This window comes from Camelina sativa, chromosome 3, assembly GCF_030686135.1.
Source record: "Camelina sativa cultivar CO46 ecotype springtype chromosome 3, ASM3068613v1".
In the NCBI taxonomy this organism is placed as follows: domain Eukaryota; kingdom Viridiplantae; phylum Streptophyta; class Magnoliopsida; order Brassicales; family Brassicaceae; genus Camelina; species Camelina sativa.
In genome coordinates this window covers 17063107-17086852 of record NC_141882.1, presented here as the reverse complement: position 1 = coordinate 17086852, position 23746 = coordinate 17063107, and the positions used below count along the sequence as shown (strand labels likewise).

The 23746-nt window shown below is 33.6% G+C and overlaps 2 protein-coding genes and 2 pseudogenes across 2 annotated transcripts; all 4 read left to right on the top strand.

Moving 5' to 3' along the window:
* Positions 1-1962: 1962 nt before the first annotated feature.
* LOC147947042 (uncharacterized) lies at positions 1963-5898 on the top strand. Its single transcript, XM_087495929.1, has 4 exons — positions 1963-2353; positions 2800-4757; positions 4842-5521; positions 5602-5898. Exons 3-4 carry the CDS (start codon positions 5207-5209, stop codon positions 5698-5700), a joined length of 414 nt encoding a protein of 137 aa, XP_087352055.1. The 5' UTR covers positions 1963-2353; positions 2800-4757; positions 4842-5206; the 3' UTR covers positions 5701-5898.
* Positions 3216-4850, top strand: LOC147947043 (uncharacterized; annotated as a pseudogene).
* Positions 5899-11287: 5389 nt separating the features above from the next.
* Positions 11288-12796, top strand: LOC147947041 (uncharacterized; annotated as a pseudogene).
* Positions 12797-21086: 8290 nt separating this feature from the next.
* On the top strand, positions 21087-23186 carry LOC104777489 (putative trehalose-phosphate phosphatase D). The gene is made up of 7 exons (XM_010501755.3): positions 21087-21636; positions 21713-21784; positions 21929-22021; positions 22117-22173; positions 22302-22622; positions 22710-22802; positions 22908-23186. The coding sequence occupies exons 1-7, from the start codon at positions 21226-21228 to the stop codon at positions 22965-22967; spliced, it is 1107 nt and encodes a 368-aa protein (XP_010500057.1). The 5' UTR covers positions 21087-21225; the 3' UTR covers positions 22968-23186.
* Positions 23187-23746: the final 560 nt, after the last annotated feature.

Sequence of the window (23746 nt, the reverse complement as noted above, 5' to 3'; positions counted from 1 at the left end):
ACAAATTTTGTATATTTATTTTGAAGGAAAGTTAAATATTGGCTTAGTTTAGATTTTACAATTAGAATGAAATGATGTATCAGTTTGGGTTTACAAATAAGGTGATTAGAATTTAGATTTTACAATTCAAACAAAATTATATGTCGGTTTGGGTTTACAAATGAAGTGGTTAGGGTTTAGATTTTACAATTAATACGAAATTATATGTCGGTTTGGGTTTACAAATAAAGTGGTTAGGGTTTAGATTTTACAATTAAAACAAAATTATATGTCAGTTTGGATTTACAAATGAGATGGTTAGAGTTTAGATTTGAAAATTAAAATGAAATTGTATGTTGGTTTGGGTTTACAAATGAGATGGTTAGGGTTTAGATTTTATAAATTATAATGAAATTATATATCGGTTTGAGTTTATAAATAAGCGGTTTAAGTTTTTAATTTTATAATAATATATACAGATTTTGTTTCTTTATTTTATAAGGAGGTGAATGAATAAGTTCTTAAATGTATTATGACATGTCAAATTCTCATTGGCTAAAATAAGGAGAAGTGAACAAAGGGGTTCACCTTAGGAGTGAACCTAAGAATTGTTCTATTTTTCTGTGTTTTGTACTCACTCGCACAGTTCTAACAATCTCTTTCCGGAAGGTCACCCATTCTCAAACTACTCCAGCATAAACACGTTTAAGTATGAAGTTCTCTCATGACTTGTGACATCCTAGTTTATAGAGAGGTTTAAAAGAATTGATTTGACCACTTATGTCACCAAAATGCACTTATCTTTTCAGTCAAACGTTCAGAGAGAACTCCATATTTAAGTGTGCTCTCCATAAATTTTTCCATTTCGATCGATGCATATTTGGGTTGATCGAATCCTCTCCTTGTTTGAGAATCTCTCCGCATAGTCCCAGAATTCTCTCCCTTGCTCACTCCAGCCTAAAGCTCCTCATTCACTTTTTGAGCTGAAAAGTCCTAAACTGAGCCACCTCGACGCCGAACTCATTGACCCTTCCCCCGGACCGCTAGTGACATGCATCCTAGAAGGGGACCCAATGTCAACATTCCTGGCCTTTGACGAGAACTAGAAACCCGGAGGGAGTTCTAGTCCTAACAAATACGTCATCATTTATTTTTATGTGATATATTTTTATTCAAAATATTATTACATATATTTTGTCGTAGGTGATCTTCAAGAGCTTCGAGGGTGAGTGAAAGAGGACTTTGTTGTGGCTGCTTTTCTGGTCAACTCTTTCGAGTTCTCCTTTAGGTGTATAGGTCTCTCTTTTTGGGGCGCAAGAAAACACATCAAAAACCTAGGTTTACACTTGTATTTGTAGGTTCAGGATCAGTTACAATTTTAGGGCTAAATTTGTATCTTTATTTTATATTAAGTGGAGGACAAAGGCTTGAGGAGGCCATGAATAATTTATGGTGAATACTTTATTCCGGTCACGTGAGCTGTGACCTCCCCCAAGCACAGCTTCACACCGGTCACACGCCTAGTGACCAGTCTCGGACTTCTTCAATCAGGTGTAATATCTATTTGGTAGCTTGAGATTAATTCTTCTTCAAAGATAATTTTGACTCTTCTAAGCTATTAGAAGTTTGTAAATGTAGGATTTGTTTTTTTTTTCTTTTCTTGTCATAATATATATAGTGAACATATAATTTTTATATAAGATCATAGTCACTGTTTCTCTTTACAATTAACTTAAATTTTTATAAATTTATATTATATTTAAACAAATGTTTAAGAGGGGGTTACTTTACTGTTAAGAAATACTCTGTCCGTTTTTTTTTTATTTGACGTTTTAGAGATTTTTGAGTAGATTAAAAAACGTTGTAAGTTGACAAGTTTAACCTCACAAAGAACATAAATTTACCATTTTATTTTTAATACATAATTATTTGTCCTTTCTACAATCTAAATCTAAAAACAATGAGTATGAAAAACAAGATGGAAAAGTAAATACCGCCAACTACGTCGGCCTGATTATGACGGTGAAGGACTCGATCAGAGCGGCTGATGTGTAATCCACCTGCAGCGGACTCGATAGGAGCGGCTGCTATGTACTCCACCGATGGTGGACCCGATCAGAGCGGATGCTGTGTACTCCACCGACGGCAGACTGCAATCCTTTGTTGATCTCAGTTCTTCGTTTTATTCAACCACTTCCAATTCTTTTTCTTCTTCTCGATCTTCCTATGTTTCTTTTTCTATTACTACTTCCTCTTCTATTCAATATATGGAGTAACGAGCCAAGATGGCTAAGAATTTTTTTCCTTGTAATGATAAACCACACAATCCTATAAGTGATGCTTCAACCTGACACAGCTCTATCTAAGTCACTAGGTTTGTAAAATTATTTAATTTGTTTCTCAGATTTGATTTGGGTTTATTCTTAAACGACATTTGTCTCACAAATAACCTTCTTTTTCTCTGTTCTTGTGGTCATGATTTTGTGACCCAATGTAGAGCTTTGTATTTAAGGTAGTGCGTATATCACTTTTATGTTAGAGACATGTTATGTGATTACCTGAATAACATTTTCGCTTGCTTGCTTCCCAAAGCTTATGTAAATCTCCTCCATGGCAGTGATGGATTTGTCTTTTCGTGTTTCCTCATTTTCAAAATATGAGAAAACGCTTCTCAAGATGGCTGCTTGTATTGTTCTGATAGCTTTAGTGGTTTAAGGATAATGATGAATTCATAATAGCTCGATCATATTCATACATGGTGCTGTTTGTATTTTAATAGTCAAATGTGTTTAATTCTTCATCTCCATTGACATTTTGTAGGCATAAGCAATCAAATTGATCGTGGCAGCAGTCCTACTAAGTGTTGGACTAGGCTCTTCTAGAAGGAGGAATCGTCTGAGGAGTTCCTAAATTTCAAATAAAAATCTAAAAACTCCCCCATATAAAACCTTTTTTATTTTGATTTATTTTGAAATCGAAAACAAACACAATTACAACCTTACCCTAGCTAAAACTCAAAAATTACCAAAAATACCTAGGTTTTTTTCCCCCACCCACAAACCAAATCGGATCTCTCTCGGATCTATCTACCCCACTATTTCTTTTGATTCCAAATAAAGGTTATCTCTCTCTCTCTTCGTGAAAAACTAAGTAATACTAATCGAGAGATCCTTTGCTCTCTTTGATTTTTGTGTTGTTCGATCGATTGTGGAGACTCATCGATTGTTAGCAGTAAGATGGTGAAGACGAGGAATAATAAGAAGAGAAAACTTGCCGAGGAAGAACAAGATTCGGAGCCGGCGGAGAGTTCTCAGCCGGTGGATCTCCTTGCAGTTGGTGAGGACGAAGTCGAAAGGAGTGATAAAGAGGATGAGGGAGTCGAGTCACAGACTGCGGGAGATGATGAGAAGGGAGACGAAGAGGATGTCGGAAGTGAAGAAGGAGAAGAAGAGAGTGAACTAGATCTCGATGGTGAAGAAGAAGTAGATTCAGACGCATCCTTGGGAGAGACCGACAATGGTATGTAGTATCGATTGATTGACCATGTAGAAGTAGGGAAAACATATTTTCTAGGTTTGTAATACATATTTTCTGGGTTTGTAATACTAGAATAACATAGTATAACTGTTTGGGTTTGAAAAACTAGTATATCTAGGTATAACTATATGTATTATTGGGGATAGGTTGGAAGAAACTAACCCAAGTTCGATCCACCCTGGAAACAAAAATCATAGTTGTGTGGAAAGTTTTTCAATTGGTCCTTGGCCCAATTGGTTTACCTGGTAATCAAAAATGCAAGCGGCCTGATTACCCCTGGCATTAGTCGGAAAGCATTCCAAACTCGGGATAGACAGTGTGGTGGCTCTTCGAGGAGAAGTCCACTCTGAAGGACTTCGGTGCGTTTCTACCGAGGCTGACCGGATCAACCGATAGGGTTTATCAAAAAAAAAATCTATATGTATTAGAAAACTTGGTTTTACTTGGTTAAACTAGTGTGGTATAACTTGGTAAAATTTTATACAACTGTTTGTTGCAGGATTCCGATGATGAACCGATTGCACTAAATCTATATAAGTGTACTTCCCAGCGGTGGAGTATAACAAGAAGATTAAGTTATCTACGAGGTGTTATATAAAGGAAGTTTTGACAACCTTTGATAAATTGAAGCATCCGCTCACTACGTTTGAGAGGAATTGGTTTAAGAACCATACACAGTTCAAACACATTTGGCACTTGCCAAGGGACGAAAATCACAAGGTTATGGGCATGTGGATGCTCCTTCTCCGAGCGACATGCATTGAAAAGAAAAGGGAAGTTTGGTTTGTTGTAAATGGCGCTCCCATCCATTATGGTATCAAGGAACACGCCATGATATCAGGATTCAATTGTCGTAACTATCCAATTGACTATAACAAAGCTGGAAGTAAGAACTTCATGAATAATTTTTTGAGTCGTTGTTGGTTACTCGTGAAGAAGTGAGAGAAAAGCTCAAGGACATGGTACCTATGGAACGGTCTCAAGATAGGTTGAAGATGGCTGTCCTATACTTCTTATCCAGCATTATTAGAGCACTGATGAAGACAGGAAAATATGCACCCGAAATTGATGATTTTTTGCAAAACGCGGTTAATGATCTTAATTATTGTAAGACGTTTCCTTGGGGGAGATATTCGTTTGATTACATGCTCGGATCGATAGCTCACACGATGGATCATTTTGACTGGACCGTCACAGAAGGTGTATTATGGCCGATTCCAGGTTTCTCTATTCCTATGGAGGTAAGTAAAATGTAAATGAGATATTGGATGTTGTTAATTATTTTTATAATTGAAGCTAAGTTTAACTATATGTTTTTTGTCTAGCTTTTACCATTTGAGGCGATTCAACATTTGAGGAATAAATTCACAGAAGATAAACCATGTGCAGACGTTAAATGTCCTAGGATGTGCAGGAGAAAATTCAAGAAAAGCGAACTGAGAGGGTTTCCTCTTGAGTAAATTACTGATGAACTTGGTACAACTAATGTTAGGTTTTATAGTTATTCTTACTATCTTATTTATCCTTTGGATTTGAATGAGTTTCGGTTAATAGGTTTTTAATCTTTATATGTTTACATGACATAAATAGTATCCTAGCACTTGAATATGATAATGAGAAGTCTCTTTTGGCTGGAATTACTTAAGAAGATGACGTCGATGATGCACATGATATTGTTTTTAACAGTTGGATGAAACGTATGCATAAAGGATATCATGTCAGGTTTGAATACATGTTCAATGAAGATGTTCAGTCTCGAGGAGTAGGAGGTGTAGTAGGAGGTGTAGTAGGAGGAGTCGGAGGGGAGCCTGAGAACGTGAACGAGGAAATAACCTTGATTGAAGGACCCGTCAACCGTAGTGTAGCTGATTTGGTGGATCTTGTAAACACCTTTAAAAAAGAGATGAGAGAGAAGATGAAAGTAATTGTGGATAGGCTTGATGGGTGGGAAGAAAAAGTCGCAACATTGAGAGAAAGAGTTGCAAAAATGGAAGAGAAATCAAAGGTAAGATTTGATTTTTTTTGTAGTACTAGAGTACAATAGTTAGTTGGTAATACTTGTTAACACTAGATTATTGATTGCAGACGCGTGAAGATACGGCTGGTCCTTTAGACCCTGGAGACCATTCAGACCCTGCCCAAAAGATACGGCTGGTCCTTCAGACCCACCACCGAAGCGTATGACAAGGTCAACGAGAATGCAAGAGTGAAGACTATATCTTCGTGTTTTGTATGGTTTTTGTAATCATTGGATGTTGTCTCGTTTTCGTCTTTCAGCAACTTGGTATTAATATCTTAAGAAAACTATGTTGTGTTGTTTTTAGTTGAAATACTTGGTATAACTTAGTATTAATATCTGAAATTATTTTCGTCTTCGAGTAACTTGGTGTAACTTGGTAAAACTATGTTGTGTTGATTTTATTTGAAATACTTGGTATAACTTGGTATTAATATCTTTAATTATTTTCGTGTTTTGAGTAACTTGGTAAAACTTCAGAAAACTATGGTGTTTTACCGGGTAGAACTTGATAAAAATTGGTTGGTAAAACATGATAAAACAGAGAATTCTTAAGGAAAATCTTACAACACATAGATAAAGGAAGATAAGGAAGTCTTACAACACATAGATAAGTAGTACAAACAAGATAAGTTCTGGGAATCAAGGCCTACGCAATACTAATTCCTTCAGTTTTGCAATCACTTCTGCATTGGCATCCGCAATACTCATCACAAACTCTTTTAGGTTTGTAATCTGCATACGCATTTGCTCCATCTGAGATTCAAGGATTCCGAGGGTTCGGAGCTTGACGGACTGCTCATCAACCTCCTTCCTTAATTTACTCACATCTTTTTGACAGCATCATCCCCATTTTTACGAACATAGAAGCCATTGTCCTGCACATAAAGATAAATACACTAGAATTTATTTATGACGACAATAAATGAATCAATGCCATTACAATAAAATCGCCTTAAACACAATGCATTTGAAATATCTCCTTCCTTCTTCCACTTCGTTTGGAGAAATCTCTTCGATGATGCTTGCACCACAACGACAAAATTTAGGAATGTCGTAGTCACCATCACCATCACCATCAGCGTAGGCATAGTATCCGTCGATTAGTTTTTTGTTCCTTTTCATATCTCTGTAGTATGGTTCATCCTCCTCCATGTTAGCAAACTTAATGAAATTCATATAAGAAATGGAATAATAAGATACCGAGATCGTGAAAATTTAGACAATATTTAAAAGAGATTGAGATTGGAAGAAAAAAATCTTACCCAAGTGATGAATGAGAGAATCTGAACCTGAGAATGTGAAAGAATTGATGGATAATGTTGGATACTGAAAAGATCTCGAGAGAATGAATTTGGAGATTTTTGAATTACTGGGTTTTTTTATGAATTTTAAGGTTTTTTAAAATTATTGGGAAATATTAGGGGAGGGAAATCAAAATTTTGGGAAATTTTTAGTTGTATTCCCACGTGCGCCGGTTTTCCCCACGTGCGCCGTTATTTCCATCAACATAGTTATACCAGATATTTAGTTGTACCAAAGTCCCACATAGTTGTACTTTTGATGTTTTACAATTTATTTAGCATTACGTACCATTAACATTTGTTTTTCTAGTTATACAATTGATTTCTAGTGTTTAAGGTATGATTTATAGTGTTTTATGCATTCATATTTGTAAAACACTAATTTTTGTAACTTTGTTATCCGCTTATGGATATTATTTAAAAAGTGATCATAAAAGTATAAGGAACATATTGATTAGATTGGTTGATAACAACCTAAATTGATATAGTTTGTAATTTATTTTGGTTAATTTTTTTTAGCATATGTTTATGATGTTTTCAAACCCAAAAATACGTCGAACCAATATTTTTTCAATTTTTTTTAAAATAATTATATTTTTAATCAACATAGTTTTACCAATTGTACCGGTTGTACCACTTGTAAGAGTTGTACCTGTTTTACCAGAGTATAACACAAGCAAAAATATTGTTTTACCGAGTATTACCAAGTTGCAATAGAACTAAAATATTGTATTACCGAGTATTACCAAGTTGCAACAGAACCAAAATATAGTATTACATAGGTCAACATCTTATCAAACAGTACTACTACTACCATTCCCAAATATCAACCATTGGATTCTTTGTCTCGGCCTCCTCTTATTTTGTGTCCTTGGCCGCCTTTCCCCAACCGGTGGATTCCTTTTCATTTTCTTTCTTCCCTGCTTGTTTTTCCGAGGCGGAGGTATGATTTTTTTGTTTTTGATCTCATCTGGAACATCCCATTGCGACATGTCTGGCACTAAATATCTTGTCCTATAATACGCCATTGCCCACAGTTGTGTCCAATAATATTTTGAACACAAATCATGTAGTTCGATCTCACGAGTTTTATCTTCATGCCTTAAGAATACAATAAAAGCGACTACAACGTGTAAGCAAGGATACCTTTCAATGTCGAATACCTTGCAACTGCAAATTTTATAAGGCTTTCCATCACAATCGACGACATTGTATTCAATTTCGAAACTGTTTAGCTCTGTCACAATCAATTTCTCAGCAACGGGCCATAATTTGTGGAGTATATGTTCTCCACTAAAGGCACCATTTTGTTTTCAATCGATCCAGCCACAAAATCCTTCCGATGGTCAATAAACCATATAGAAAATGTCGCTATGATTATATCAAGCAGAGGTACTACAAAGTACTTTCTTGCATCCTTGAAGAAATTGTTCATAGATTCTACACAGTTGCTTGTATATAAGTTGTATCTTTCTTCAGGAAAACAACACGTTGCCCATTTTTCTTTCACGGTACTCTCCTCAAGATAATCCGCAGTAGAAGGATATCATGTCTTAAACGCAATATATGCACTGTTGAAATTAGCCACTGTGTAATGCCTACTCACCTCCATGAATCTCCATGCGACTACGTCTTTGTTGACGTTTGAAACATGACTTTTGATATTTTGAGACAAATGCCATATACAATATCCATGATGAGCCTGGGGATACACATTAGCTACAACACCGATAAGTCTTGCATTTCTATCACTAATAAATATTAATTCAAAAGTGTCTGGTATAACAGTTTTCAGCATCTCCAAAAACCAAGTTTAACTTGCATCATTCTTACCATCGAGTATACCACCCAATGGTACACCATCATATCCGTTCTTGAGAAAAGTTGCATCCACAATTATCACTTTTCTCATTACTTGAAACCCTTCAATGCTAGCTTCCAAAGCTATGAATAAATACTTGAATCTTTCCATCTCATCCAATTCCACACGTGTTATTGTGCCCTCATTCACCTTCTCTAACATGTGCAAATAGCAATACAACATCTTGTAGCTTTCTTCAGAGCTACCACGCAAATTTGTAATAGCTTGATTTTTTCCTCTCAACGCTGTCGAGTATGATATATTCACACCTAATTTGGTCTTCACAAGATCCATGATCATTTTAGGAGTTGGAGTTTCCATTTTTCCTGAAAAATGATCATGCAAAAGATCTGGAACTAATTATGGTGTTCCATGCCTTCTCACGTTGATGTTGGTTCTACTTTGACTTGCCTAGAGAGCATGTATCCATCTTGGTGTATCTTCTAATCGAGAAAATATCTGTATTTCTAACCCTTGCGGCTCGTAAACCCTAGTTGCAAACATCTTTAGTACATTTAAGCACTAAACATACAGGATCAGACTTCTTAATAACAAAACCATAACTAAGAACAAATACGGCTTTATTCACCACATCTTGTAGTGCCTTATTATTAGGAAATTCTTGATGGAGACTCAAACCCAAACCATCTTCCCTTGGCTCTACAAACCGACTAGCTTCTTCAACAGGTGGAGGCTCTACATATTCATCACCCATATCCGATCTACCTATGTTGTTATCCACACCTTCATCACAAGATACGATTCCATCAGTTTTACTTTTACTACCATCAACCTCCTTTATCGGCTCAACTTGTTCTTTTTCTACATACAAAGTGATGACATTACATCCTACTTCATCATAGTTCATACCAGTAGAACTTTTCACCACTTTCGTCACTTGCATGGACTCTTCCGGATTAGTGATGACCTCCACATACAATACACATCTATGACTCTCCTTATCAATGGACGATAGATAAACTTGCATATCCTCATCGTCAATAATAGTCCATGGATCCCCAATTCCACCAGCAGTGCATTGTAAGTCAACCGAAGTGTAACTTCACTTTCATCTAATGCAAGCTTCTTGTATATCCTAGCTTCTACCATCGACAAAGTTATCTTCTCAACCGATGTCTTCATCATTAAACTATACATGCGACCTTGACATTTAAAATGTATGCTGACGTTCATTGTATCCTGCCACAAGAATATAAAACTCTGTTCAGTATTACCAAGTTATACTAGTTATTACCAGTTTTCCTCGTTGTACTACATTGAACAGTAATACCAGTTTTACTTTCTAACTAGTTATACTACATAAAACAGTGATACCAGTTTTACCAAGTTCAACTATCGCGAAACAGAAACAAACTGAATCATTTAGAGTTCTCTAATCTACAATTCACTATGATTCTACAAATGAAATCTATTTCTTGGTAATTCAAACTCTTAATCGAACTAAAAACAATGAAATAACACCAAATGTACATACCCTAATAATGGAGTCGAGCTCAATGCAGATTCTGGAATTAATATCTTTCCTTCTCATCAATTTATATTTCTGCAATTCACTACGAATCCACAAATGAAGAGAAGAACTTACTTGAAGGCAACTTCAATGTAGATTCTGTAAGGCACAACGCCGATGGAGAAGGGGAGCTTGACAGCAGTGGAGAGGGGGAGCTCGAGCTCAAGCTCGATTTTGTTTTTTTGTTTTTCTTCAAATTTAATTATTAAAAATAAAAAAAAATGGGAAAATAAGAAGGAAATGTAATTTTGTCAGTTCACAATATGTTGAATTGATAAGGGATATGTAGATTTAATAGGGAGATAAGAGATTTTTGAAACAGCAGAGTGGACTCCTCAGAGGATACCTCTTCTAGCAGAGGTTCAAATCTCAGTAATTCAGATCAAGTGCTCTCTTATGGGATCAAGTAGCTGATTTTTTAGCATCTGTTTGTTGATTTTATCTAAAGTCTATAGGTAATTCTAGTACTAGCATTTGTTTGTTGATTTTTATGGGTTTAATGATTGGAATACTGACCTTTTAGTATTCTTTACAATTTAACGAGATAGGTAGGTAAACACGTTTTGACTAAGAGTATGAGAATATAAATAGATTGAAACAAGAATTTTCACTTAGAAGAAGGAAAATAATGGAGGCAAAAATATACTCCCACTACTACAATTTAAATTTGTTGACGTGTCTATATAGTACTTGTAACATGTCATGTTACTAATCATTCTCTATTGCTAACTTTGATCTAAACTTTTCACCTTCAAACAATAAAAATCATTCCTTTGATTTGAATACCATTCCAGCGAATAGTGACGATCATGATTCTGAAAATGGAGATTTTAGAGAGGAAGGTGACACTGTTCCTGTGGCTGAGGAAACAGATATTGAAAGTTGGGATCCTACTGTAAGGATTATAGCATCTTCTGAAAGTACCATTGTAATCGATCTCAACGTGAGTACGACGGAAGAGGATTCTGAAATAATAGAGTTAGATGTCGAGCAGCTATACGAGGTAAATTGAATCATTATCTGTCTTTGTTTTTTTTGGGAAACATATAGTATTATTGATGTCGATTCGTGTTTCTCCATTTGGACTAAGACCAAACAAAAATGAACCGAATCAAGATCACTTAGTTGGAGACCAAGGTAAGTTTACTTGTTATCTTGAAATACAACTTGTATTTATATTTCAAGTATGACGTATGTATGCATTGATATTTGATGGTCTGTGTGCTGATTTATAAAAAATTAACGGTTTGGAGCAGGTCTTAACGCAAACGGTGACATCACGACTAGAAAGAAAAGGGATTACAATAACGCTCATACGTGGGCAGTCTATAACGCTTTACTTGAAAGGAGTGTGAGTGGAAAAATGGGTAAAAGTACCAAAAGAGAGGTATCAAATTTACTGAGGATGCATATTCGAACGGTTCAAAGAATATTGAAACAAGCTAAAGGCACTCACGCTGGTGTATTGGTTGATGTGTCCCAAAGAAGGAAAAATAGATGTGGGCGCAAGAAAATTCCTATTGACATACAATGAATCATTGATACACCTCTACATCGACAGACGACTTTGAGGACGTTGGCTGAAGCCCTTGGGATAAGTCACTCAACATTATATAAACGTGTGAAAGAAGGTCTTATACAACGTCATTCTAATGCTCTGAAACCACATCTGAAAGATTCAAACAAGGTAGCTAGGTTACGATTTTGTCTATCAATGTTGGATCCTAACCGTTTGAATCATGAACTAAAATTTATTGATATCTACAACATTGTGCATATTGATGAAAAGTTGTTCTATATGACCAAAAGAAAAGAGAACTACTATTTGTTTCTTGAAGAAGAAGACCCCATACGGACATTCAAAGTAAAGAACTTCATTGGAAAAGTTATGATGTTAGTTGCAATGGCTCGTCCGAGATTTGATGATGAAGGAATCAAAACTTTTTCTGGAAAGATTGGGGTTTTTCCTTTTGCCACTTTTCAAGCTGCATAAAGACGGAGTAGAAACAGAGAAGTTGGGACTATGGAAATAAAACCCATTACATCAGTTAAAGAGACGACATAAGAAGATGTTTGCTTGAAGAATTTCTTTCCCAGATTCGTGAGAAATGGCCTAGTGAGGATGTGAGAAAAGTTATCTTTATTCAACAAGATAACTCAAGAACGCATGTGGCTCATGGCGATGTAGAATTTCAAGATGCGGCTTCACAAAATGGTTTTGACATTCGATTGATGTGTCAACCGCCAAATTCTCCAGATCTAAATGTTCTTGATCTTGGATTTTTAGTGCTATCCAAGCATTACAACATAAGGTATGTCCGTAGAACATTGAAGAGCTTATTCACGCGGTGAATACGACTTTCGAAGCATATCCGCCGAGAAAGATAAACCACAGTTTCTTAACTCTGCAACTGTGCATGCAAGAAACAATGAGAATTGGAAGATCTAATAACTATAAAATCCCACATATAAAGAAAGAAGCGTTGGAGCGAGAGGGTCTTCTTCCTTCACAAATAATATATAATTCTACTATAGTAGAAAATGTAATAAACCAGCTAGAAATGTGAGGTTTGCTTAGTCTATCTCATTCTTCTTTATCATAAGAATTATTCAGATTTCCTTAATAAAAAGAGTTTATGAATAATTTTGGTACGGTTTTAGTTTCAGGTTCTACTTAACTTTTTATTTGCATGATTTATTTTCAGTTATTAGTTTTAGGTTAAGTTTCATGTTTTACTTGTTGTTTAGCTTTTTCTTTGTGCTGTTCTCGACCTTGACCGTGTCTTTGACAAAGATCTCTCTTCTCCTTCTAATTTAAAATCTCAGGTTTGTTTTCCTTCACCTTGTTTCTTTTGTTTTTTTTTATTGATGTATTTAAAAGCAGGTTGCTAATTTGGAATATATATTGTCCAGAGAGGAGCTTATGGAGTTGGGTTTTATAGCAAACATTTCTAACAATGTGGAGGTCTTGGAGCTGACAATGATTCTGGTATGAGTTTCTTCCTCAAGAGGATGCCTTTATGCAAGAAGCCAAACATCAAAGTGTATGCTGATGAAACTAGCTATCATTATATATCTCTCTGCTTCTTATTTAACTACCGGTTGTAGATTTCTATGACTACTAGAAATGACAAATGGAGATGGTCCGGTCTTACTTTTGTTTAGGTAAATATTTTTGTGTACTGGTTGTGTAGTATACCATCTTACTAGATAACATTTTCAAAAAAGGTCATGTAATCATGTTATTGTTCTGTGGAATGAGTAAAGGGAATTTCTTGTCCAGCTGAATTCTTGTTGTTTGATTGTTGTGTCTGAAGCTCAGGCTTCTTTGTTCCCTTCTCCATTTTCTTTTTGGCTTCTCCTCAGGTTTATCTGAGGTTAACGGACTTTGTCTTGCTGGATATTGGCAAACTAGTGATTGAGGTATCTACGTAGTATCTGAGGTATTTCAGATTTCTATTCATCTATAGATTTATATTTTTGTTAGATACATCGTGATGGACCAAGTCACTCTAGTAATAGTAGAAAATTATTATTACGCCATGAATAATTGGAGGACATAGAAGAAACTGAACATCAATAAAATTATTTTATAATGGATCTCAAATCTAGAAAGCTATTGGGCAATTAATCTTCAGAATCTGCAGTATCAAATGTTGAATCTCTTTTTTAGGATGAAGTTCTCCATCGTCGTAATAGCGTTTATTGAAATCAAAATCATGCACTACGTTGGGATTGACATGAGCAACCTCTACGCCTAAATGAAGTTCTTCTTCTTTTTCCTCCAAAGGGACTTTGTTGAGATCAAAATCATGCACCACAATAGGATCAACATCAGCATTCTCTTCGTTCAAGTGAAGTTCTTTCTCAAATGGGATTTTGTTGAGATCAAAACTATGCACCATTACACCAACATCATGATTTTCTTCCACCTTCAAAAAATTGTTGAATGAATTTGCCATTTTTATCTAGATGTTTGAAAGTGAAGAAAAGTGAGTATGTTTATGTTTACAAGTTGAAAAAAAAAATGACTCTCCGTATTATCCAACGTGACTAAGCTACGTGACTCGTCAATATATTTACAAATTGTGTTAGTTTTGAATAAGGCTAGTTTGAGAAAACTTATCTTAATAAGTGGGAATGACAAGCAATTAAAAAAAAAAACCTTATACGACATGTAAACAAAATCGGAGAAAGTATATATATATGTAATTTTAGTTTTAGTAAATTCCTGTTTATTTCATTCATTCTAGTTTAATTGCTAAATTAGGGTTTTGATCGGTTTATTTGATATTATTTCATTTGTTGGCAGCAAGGTTTAATTTGTTTTCAATTTAAATAATCTTTGTTGGGTCCATTTTCGTAAACCTAATATTCAGGTTAATTTAATTTGTCATAACGTTAATATATATACGCATTTTGCTAAATCAAAATAGAATTATTCCTAATTATTTTTTCTCTAGAATAAATGTACCCATGTTAATTTTAAGCTTAACAATAAAATATACTGTTACAATATGAACCAAAGATTCCTGTCCACTCTTGTTTGCTTTTTGCATATATATCATGCACAAGAACAATACGTAAGATTTGAATATATTCTATTTCATTAAGAAAACAATCAATGAAAACATTGGTCACAAACTTATACTTCGTTACAAAAACATTGGTCACAAACTTGAGAACAATAAAAATATTCTCTCTTTTTTGTTTTGGTAAAGTCTCTAAAGCCTAATTTTTCTTAGTCACACTTTACTACTTTAAAATTTATAAAAACTTTATTACAGTTTGACATATCTTTTTTTTTTTTTTTTTTTTTTTTTTTTTTTTCTTATCTTGACACCTTGTTAATCTTACATTTTGTTAAAGTCAATAATAATTTGAAGTTTATTTTTGATGAAAGAAAATTATCAAAAAAAATGTGTAAAATAATTGTATCTTCATCCAACGTTTTAAATTAACAATCTGCAGTCACATGTTAAGCTAAACTAATCAGTCTCTTTGTATGCATTATGGTCATATGGTGTACTTTAGAAAACTATTACATATTTGTGAATCATACTCTAGCTTACATAAAATTATATATCTAGCTTACAATATGTCAATATGTATCATTACTTATTAACAATAATTTAATTTCATATTTGAACATAAAACTCTTCAGCCAAGATTATCAAGATCTTTGGGACGGTTAACTTTGTTAGTCATGAAGATCGTGTGCTTGGAAATAATCCAGTAATATAGGATATGTCTGGCCATCAGGAGATAAGGTAGAGTACTCAGTGCAATATTCAGTAAAATATACGTTTTTTGCTTAGCTCAATTCGACTATTCATGAACACGAGCTCTGTTTTATAGGTTTATTTTAATAAATACGATATATAATTAAGTTTAATTTAGATTTCATATAACACTAAATAAATAAAATAAAATCATGTATATATATATATCCATTAAACGTTATAAAACAGAAAATTTTACCAGATTTTTTTCTGTTTTATATTAAAAATTAATAAGATAAACATAAGTAATATAGAAATAATCCATTTTAAAAATTTGTATTAATTTTTTTAGTAATTCAATCTAACAGTTTTTCTATATACACGACTGGCTCATAATTAACCGTCCACACCAAATTTTTGAAATTCCTCTACAATAAATATTTCTCTAATTTTGTAAAGTATATAAGAGAGTTTTCCAGTAACATATATATTAAAATTATGAAACACTTAACAAGCGACAAAGACAAACTAAAAGGCTTTTCTTCTTAATTAAATACATTTATGCCGAAAAAAAAAAAGAGCTATGGAATTTGGTGATCATCAAAGGTTTTCTAATTTCAAGAGCCACAAAAATCTGCTTCGAAAAGAAATTAAAAATAATGAAAAGATCTTAGAGCATAACAAATAATGTCCCTATCTGGCCTAAGATCTCAACCTCCACTTTATAACCGACAAAATTTCTATCCATCAAATAAAGCATGCTAATTTTGCATTAAAAATTACGTAAATAAGATCTAAAGCTTCACATATGGATATTTCGCAAAATTTTGTGTTAATTGGAACCTTAACTTTCGTGTCAATATGGATAAATCAAGAATGCGGTATAACTTAAAAATGATTTACACTTTTAACAAAGTATAAATTACATATCAAATCCATCAACTTCGGATACCTAATTACCGTCGCATATACTAAAACGCAGAGTCATTTCTACTACGTCCATTCAACAGCGTTGTTTGGTCACGATTTATTTGAAGTTTGAAATAATGTTATATTTTGTCGACTTTACCAAAATTTTATGGTCATCTGCCTCTTCACCAAAGGATGATGAATTACTTATGGTCCGAGGGCAATGCTCGATATTAGAAGAACCATATTTTGGATAATAATACTATATATATCATCGCTTGTGGCATGATATAAAAAAAAAATTTGAAAAAAGTTTTAGCGTAATTTGTGTGTATCATTTTTTTGTTTGTCATCAAGTTTTGTGTATATCATTTAGAAACTTAGCTTTGTATAAGTCCTTTGGACAAAAAATTCTAAACAGTTTTATTAACGAGAGTACGTTTTGTACAGTAATATATATTAACAAGAAAAAAAAAAATTGTGGCCGTTGTGCGAAAGATTTATTCAGCAAACTCTTGTAATGTTTTCGCTTTTTTTTTTTTTTTTCTAAACATCGAACTCTTTAACTAGTTTAAGGTTAACGTAGGAAACATATTATAACTCCAATTAATTGCAATCGTTGATATTAATATATTGTACGAAACAGGAGGATGAAATGAAAAAACAAACTGGTGGATATGCGAAGTATAACATGAAAGGTGCGAATTTGGATGTTCAAGAAAAGTAGGCTTAGCACTTCTGGAACATAATTTCGTGGGCCCAATCATAAACTAGCACGATATGTAACATCACATCACATGCCAACAAAATCTCACAATTCACTAATATAAGCTAGTATAAAAGTATATAAAGGAGGAACGATAAATTAAAAAGACATTGCTAATGGCAAATTTTTTTTAAAAAGATTAACTACACTAGATGACAAAACGTGGAAGAATAATCGATAACTAGTTCAACTGATAACGCATCAAAGCTATAAAAACAACTGTAAGTTAAAATAGTAATCTGTTACAAAATAATACAAACGATAAGAAATAATGATACATGAAAGCTGTATAAAAAGCTGAAAATAATGTATTTGGTAACGTTTTTGATATCGCTTTTGTGTTTAGAAATTGTGAAAGCGGTACATTACATACCAAAACGGTACATGGTTACCAATTAAACCCAACATAACAGAGATAACCAAGTCTATTGTCTTTAACGTTGTGACATTAATTAAGATGATGGAAATTATAGAGCCCGTGAACAACCTCGCATAGTTAACATAGAAGCTGTGACTCATCATGCATAGGCAGATAATGTTATACGGCTGGAGTTTTGGTCCTTTTGGATTGTCCATACAAATTGGTCCATCGTTAAGCAGCATCACAATAATTTCACTATTTGTTTTAACTCTCTCAAAAGGAAAAAAAAAACTCAAAATGAAATTTGCAATGAACCATTTTCTCTTACATATTAAACGACCTTAAACGGTCTTTAACTAGAATACTTGTCCCATTCGTTTAAAAGTTAGGGATGTGTGAGAAAAAGTGTTTGGAGAAAGAAAGTCGCGAAAGAGACTAGAGAGGTTTAGGTACGTAACCCGAGACGAGCACGTCTCGCAAACGACACTTGTGCTCCTTTGTTACCTACTACAAATAGCAAACTCAAGACCGTCGAGCATTACTTCCTAGAGAAGTCAATTAATGATTCTACACGTAAAAGAAACTATTAATGGTCAATTTTTTTTTTATTTTTTTTATGGTCATACTCAAGACACAAGAAATACAAAAAAAAACCTTATATTACAGTACTATATAGTAAATTAAACGCACGTGGATTCTACAGTTTAGAATTTGCTTTCCGACAAGTAGCCGAAGAAGGCCAATTATATACCGTCTCATTTGGCATCTTTTTTTCCAATAAAGTCTCTCTTTTAGGTTGATTCCTATTTTAGTTTTCTAAATAGTTTAGGTATATGTACATAGTTAGAATCAGTTCATTTGTCATACAAATTCAAATCAAGGCGATGCTAACGTGGCTCCATGCACGCAATACGATATGACGTAACAAATATATATACTTTCACGGAGGCATTTCTTCCCATTCTTTGTATTTAGACGACAGTTTTTCCCATGATTATTGTACGAACATTATTCCCTTGTCTAAGAAAAGAATCTTAGACCGTAAGTTCTAAGAATATTTTGACCGTTTACGAAACTAATGCGACCAATAAGAGAAACTAAAATTCGTGTACCGTGACCGACGTCAAAACTCAAAAGTCTTCTTTTATGAAGTTACTAGGAAACTACATTTGTGCACATGTACATATATGTATATACAAATACATACGGCAACAATGCCTCTTAATAACGAAATAGTTACTTTATATAAAATCTTTGCCTAACGCCTTTCTCACGCTTTTGACAAAATTGTACATAGAACCCGGATTTGATATATCATATGCGTATAGACTAAAGACTTGATCTATCTCACCATATGCGTATATGTACACGCAAGCCTCATAGTTTGACTATGAGTCTTTTTGTTGTTTCACTTTCACACTAACGCGTGCCGCGTGCGTGACACCTTTTTGTTATTCTTCTTTTACCTTATATGTCAATGTTTTTACATTCAACCTAGATTTTACTATTTCAATGATAATTAAAAAGCAAGTCGAAGTTTCCACGAAAACATTATTAAAAATAAGCACTTTAACAAAAAAAATTATTATAAATAAGCATACAAGAAATGTATTGCATTTAAATTAATATCCTTAAATATTTCGTTGACGACAAACTGTAACCGTGTGCTTTCTATCAGAAAGAAAATTTAATGTTTGGCCGAAAGAGAAATAAATAAAAATTTATTATATAGTTTTAAAATGTGATTGATAAACGAATTATCATGTCGCATTCGTATGTCCTTTTCGTGGACGGAGATCTTAATTTTCTTGAATAGTTTTCGTGATATTTCATAGTAAGCCAAAACGTGCTGACTCATTTACACTTAGTTTCCTCTTTAATTTCTCATACAAAAAGTTATAAATAATGACAAAAAAAAAAGAGAGTTATAAACCAATAACTAGATGGTCCACAAACTAAAGAAAGTTTAAATAAAGTATAAGCTGTTTATAACTTGTAGTGCCCTTTGTGGATACGAAAAGAGAAAATTTGATTTAGTGCATATAGATCGCCGCAGAACAATACTGTATAAAAACAGTTGCATAACGATATGACAGCACTAATACAGTTCCAAGAGACGTTATAATCTATAAAATCATAGGCGTAGCCGCGTAGGTGATTCCAACAGTTTCGTTTCGTTGGAACTGAACGCTTTAGCTAGAGTACTTTTTTACTTCAACGCTAGAGAGTATACTTCTTTTCAGCTTTTAGTTACACTTAATACGTTAAAATAGACCAACTCATTTTTGACAATTAGTCGTATATTTTTGTTCTTGTTGGTATGTTACAATTCATAACTTACTGTTCTAACAACAAACAAATCTTTCAACATTGATATTTCCTCCGTACTTTGTCAATATCTTTTTGTGATCCCCTCGTTTATAAAAAGGTTGTTGTATCTCTTTGATTATATATAACATTGTATCAAGTTTGTGAAGAATATAGCATAAATATTACTCACAGTCTTGAGTGTTCTTCGCTTCTTTGATATTTTTTAACATGGTATAACGGTTGATCAAATATCTTATTTCTGAATAATTAACCAGATCAACCGACCTAATTTTCATAAATTAATGAACGCAACAATGTATGGATAATGGATATATGGCTAACTGGAGAAGACGTAGCCTGCCATACATTGGTTCAGGAGAAATGTTGTGGCATATGTATCTTTGGGATTCTAAATCTAATTTTCAACTTACTATCCAAGATTAAGATTCGACTTATAACTACCAACGTTGTGGCATACGTATAATGAGATTTCTTTAATTAAAGATAAATACAGAGATCTAGAAAACCTCCACTTTCATGTGTATTACTGTATTGTATTTGGTTTAGTAATTTTTTATGCACTATATCGGACCAAGCTCGGGGTTTTAAAGTATTATTCTCTTTAAGTTCTTCTAACCATAACAATTGAAAAAATACTTTAGCAAAGAAAAGGAGAGAATACAAAGAGAACGCAACTTGCACCAAAAGCTACCACTTTAGTAACACTCATTTATTTTATATATATAACTCCTCATTTACGTCGAAACCTCAAAACAACACATTAATATATTACACAAACAACAACAAAAAAAACTAAAGAACACAAAAACTACCGGTTTAGGGACACCCATAATTTGTTAGACTAAAATGATATTTTTCATTACCTTGAAATCTATTTTCATAAAATTTCTCTGTATATAACTATAAACAAGTGATGAATTATTGATATTATATGTAACATTTTGAGATATTATATGCTAAAACGATGTTTTAAGTGCTGTCGAATTTGAATTTAAATACAATATGTTGTTTGCAAAATGATCCAAACTTGTGGACCAAAATCCTCTAATTTTCTAGTCATGAAATAAATTCCAAAAATAATTAGGTATTAGCTCCTATTTTATCAAATTTGTATCAACATCAACGTAAAAACTAGGAATATGCGACAAAGAAAAAAAATAGGGATATAGTTTTTTTTTTCCTAAGGAATAAAATAATAATAATAACTAGCATATAGGAATGATGTGGCAGGAGAAGTACAAGAAGGAAGCTCTTTCACTCTTTGAGAGAAAGTTTATAAATTGACCACACATTAAGTCTATTCTCATTACATGTATTAAGACATTGACAACTTGTCTTTCTCACACCAAACCCCCTCTCCTCTGTTTTTTAACTTCTTCTGTGTTTTCTCTTCTCCCTAAGCCCCTAATGACTAACCATAATGCCTTAATTCCCGATGCAAAAGCCAGCATCGGTGTAGCGGTTAGAGTTCCAAACCAATCTCTCTTTTCTCCCGGCGGTGGCCGTTACATCAGCATTCCCCGTAAGAAACTTGTGCAAAAACTTGAGGCCGACCCAAGTCAAACAAGGATCAATACTTGGATCGAAGCCATGAGGGCTTCTTCCCCTACCAGGACCCGACCAGGGAACATATCTTCCCTACCGGAGTCCAAGGAGGATGAACACTCTTCTTGGATGGCTCAACACCCGTCAGCTTTAAGCATGTTTGAAGAAATCGCTGAAGCTTCGAAAGGGAAACAAATTATCATGTTTCTTGATTATGACGGTACATTATCTCCCATTGTAGAAGACCCGGAACGAGCTTACATGTCTGACGAGGTTTGCCCTCTTTTTACTTGTTATTCCTCTGCTTTTAAAGTTTTTACCATATTTCTTAACAACTTTTGATTCTCAGATGAGAAATGCGGTAAAAGGCGTGGCTAAATATTTCCCGACCGCAATCGTCACTGGAAGATGCCGTGATAAGGTACGTACGTTTTAAAATTTGTTTCTCAAACTAGCATAGGAAAAAAGTTAACATGTTTTGATTAGTGTAGTTTTGGTTTAGGGTCCTTTGGTTATTTTAGAAAAAAAATTAACTCACGCGTTTCTTCGTTTCTATATTTGGTAGGTTCGTAGATTTGTGAAACTTCCTGGACTTTACTATGCCGGTAGCCATGGAATGGACATCAAAGGACCTTCCAAGAAAACCAAACATAACAAGGTACTTTACATAAACACTCGTATATTATATATGTAACATATATGTAGATTGATAAAGAGACTAACAAGGGCTTGATGTTTTTTGGAACAATACAGAACAACAAAGGTGTTCTTTTCCAAGCGGCGAATGAGTTCTTGCCTATGATTGACCAGGTCTACTACCTTTTTCCTAGTTTTTCTATTTTATATATCCGTCAAATTTAAGCTACTTAATATAACGACATATTTGGTCTCTTCTAAGTCCTAACTAAGAAAATAATTTACAAACTCTGTTTGAACAGGTCTCAAAGTGTCTAGTTGAGAAAATGAGAGACGTAGAAGGAGCAAGCGTCGAGAACAACAAGTTCTGCGTATCCGTACATTACCGTTGTGTCGATCAAAAGGATTGGGGATTAGTAGCGGAACACGTGACGTCGATATTGAGTGAGTATCCAAAACTGAGGTTAACCCAAGGAAGAAAAGTTTTAGAGATTCGACCAACCATCAAATGGGATAAAGGCAAAGCTCTCGAGTTCTTGCTCGAATCTTTAGGATTTGCCAACTCTAAGAATGTTTTGCCCATCTACATCGGCGATGATCGTACGGACGAGGATGCTTTTCAGGTAATATATATTTACCAATCTTCGACACTATTTAAAATATTTTCTTAATTTTACAGATAAATTAATTAAAATATTTGTTTGGTTCAGGTACTGAGAAAGAGAGGAGAAGGCTTTGGTATACTTGTTTCCAAAGTTCCTAAGGAAACGACTGCTACGTATTCTCTACAAGAACCTTCCGAGGTATAATATTAGTTATTTGTTCTATGAGTTTTAATTTATATTATTCTCTTATTTTTACCTGAGGAATAACAACTTTTATTCTTTTAAATAATGTTTTCTGAATAGGTAGGAGAATTTTTGAGACGACTCGTGGAATGGAAACAAATGTCACTAAGAGGAAGATAGCCAGTTTCCTGACTATAATAAATTAATTAGCTTTCACCTGCAACAAAAATTGTTGTAGGATCGATGTTTTTTTGTTCCTTTTTTTTTTTTTTTTTGGTCATTTTATGTATGTTTTCATGATTTTACGCTTTATGAAGAAATGTAAGTTTATAGGAACTTTGTTAACCAAAAAAAAAAAAGTGTAACTTTGCTATATTATTTCCATCATTCTCTTTTTAACCGTCTATCTTTATTAATTTTAAAACCAAGAGTACGTAGAAAATACATGAAGCAATCACAATACAACACCATCATCAATAATATATTTGAAATAAACGAGAAAACAAAAAAAAAATGACGTAAAACTACACGATGCTTCTCTCCATCACATTGACAAGAATCCCCTATGTAAAAAAAAATGTTTTCCATAATTGTTCTATTCTATGATGTATCCATTCGAACTATACATATACATATATTATCTATTCGAAAAGCAAAATAATCGTGATATATTTTTCTCAACTAGATCAAATATTGAATGACGTATATAGTTTATTGTTTACTTTAAATAGATAACGGATAACCAAAATAAATGTATACTAATGATTTCTCCTATTGTTACTTTGTAATTTTAGTATCGTGGATGTACGTTATCAAATTTATTATCATTAGAAAAAAATAAATAATAATTGGTTATCCAGACTAATTCAAAGGTGATTCTTCCTTCTATGTCAACAATTCAATGGTAATTCATCATAAAGTAAATCATCTATACTTGAACTAACATTTTATTCGAATTT

Excerpts from the sequence above, each read along its gene's own strand:
- LOC147947042 (XM_087495929.1), top strand. The coding sequence starts at position 5,207 with ATGAAACGTATGCATAAAGGATATCATGTCAGGTTTGAATACATGTTC. Across the intron at positions 5,522-5,601 it reads AAATGGAAGAGAAATCAAAG|ACGCGTGAAGATACGGCTGG; the intron begins GTAAGATTTGAT and ends TATTGATTGCAG.
- LOC104777489 (XM_010501755.3), top strand. The coding sequence starts at position 21,226 with ATGACTAACCATAATGCCTTAATTCCCGATGCAAAAGCCAGCATCGGT. Across the intron at positions 22,174-22,301 it reads TCTTGCCTATGATTGACCAG|GTCTCAAAGTGTCTAGTTGA; the intron begins GTCTACTACCTT and ends CTGTTTGAACAG. Across the intron at positions 22,623-22,709 it reads CGGACGAGGATGCTTTTCAG|GTACTGAGAAAGAGAGGAGA; the intron begins GTAATATATATT and ends TGTTTGGTTCAG.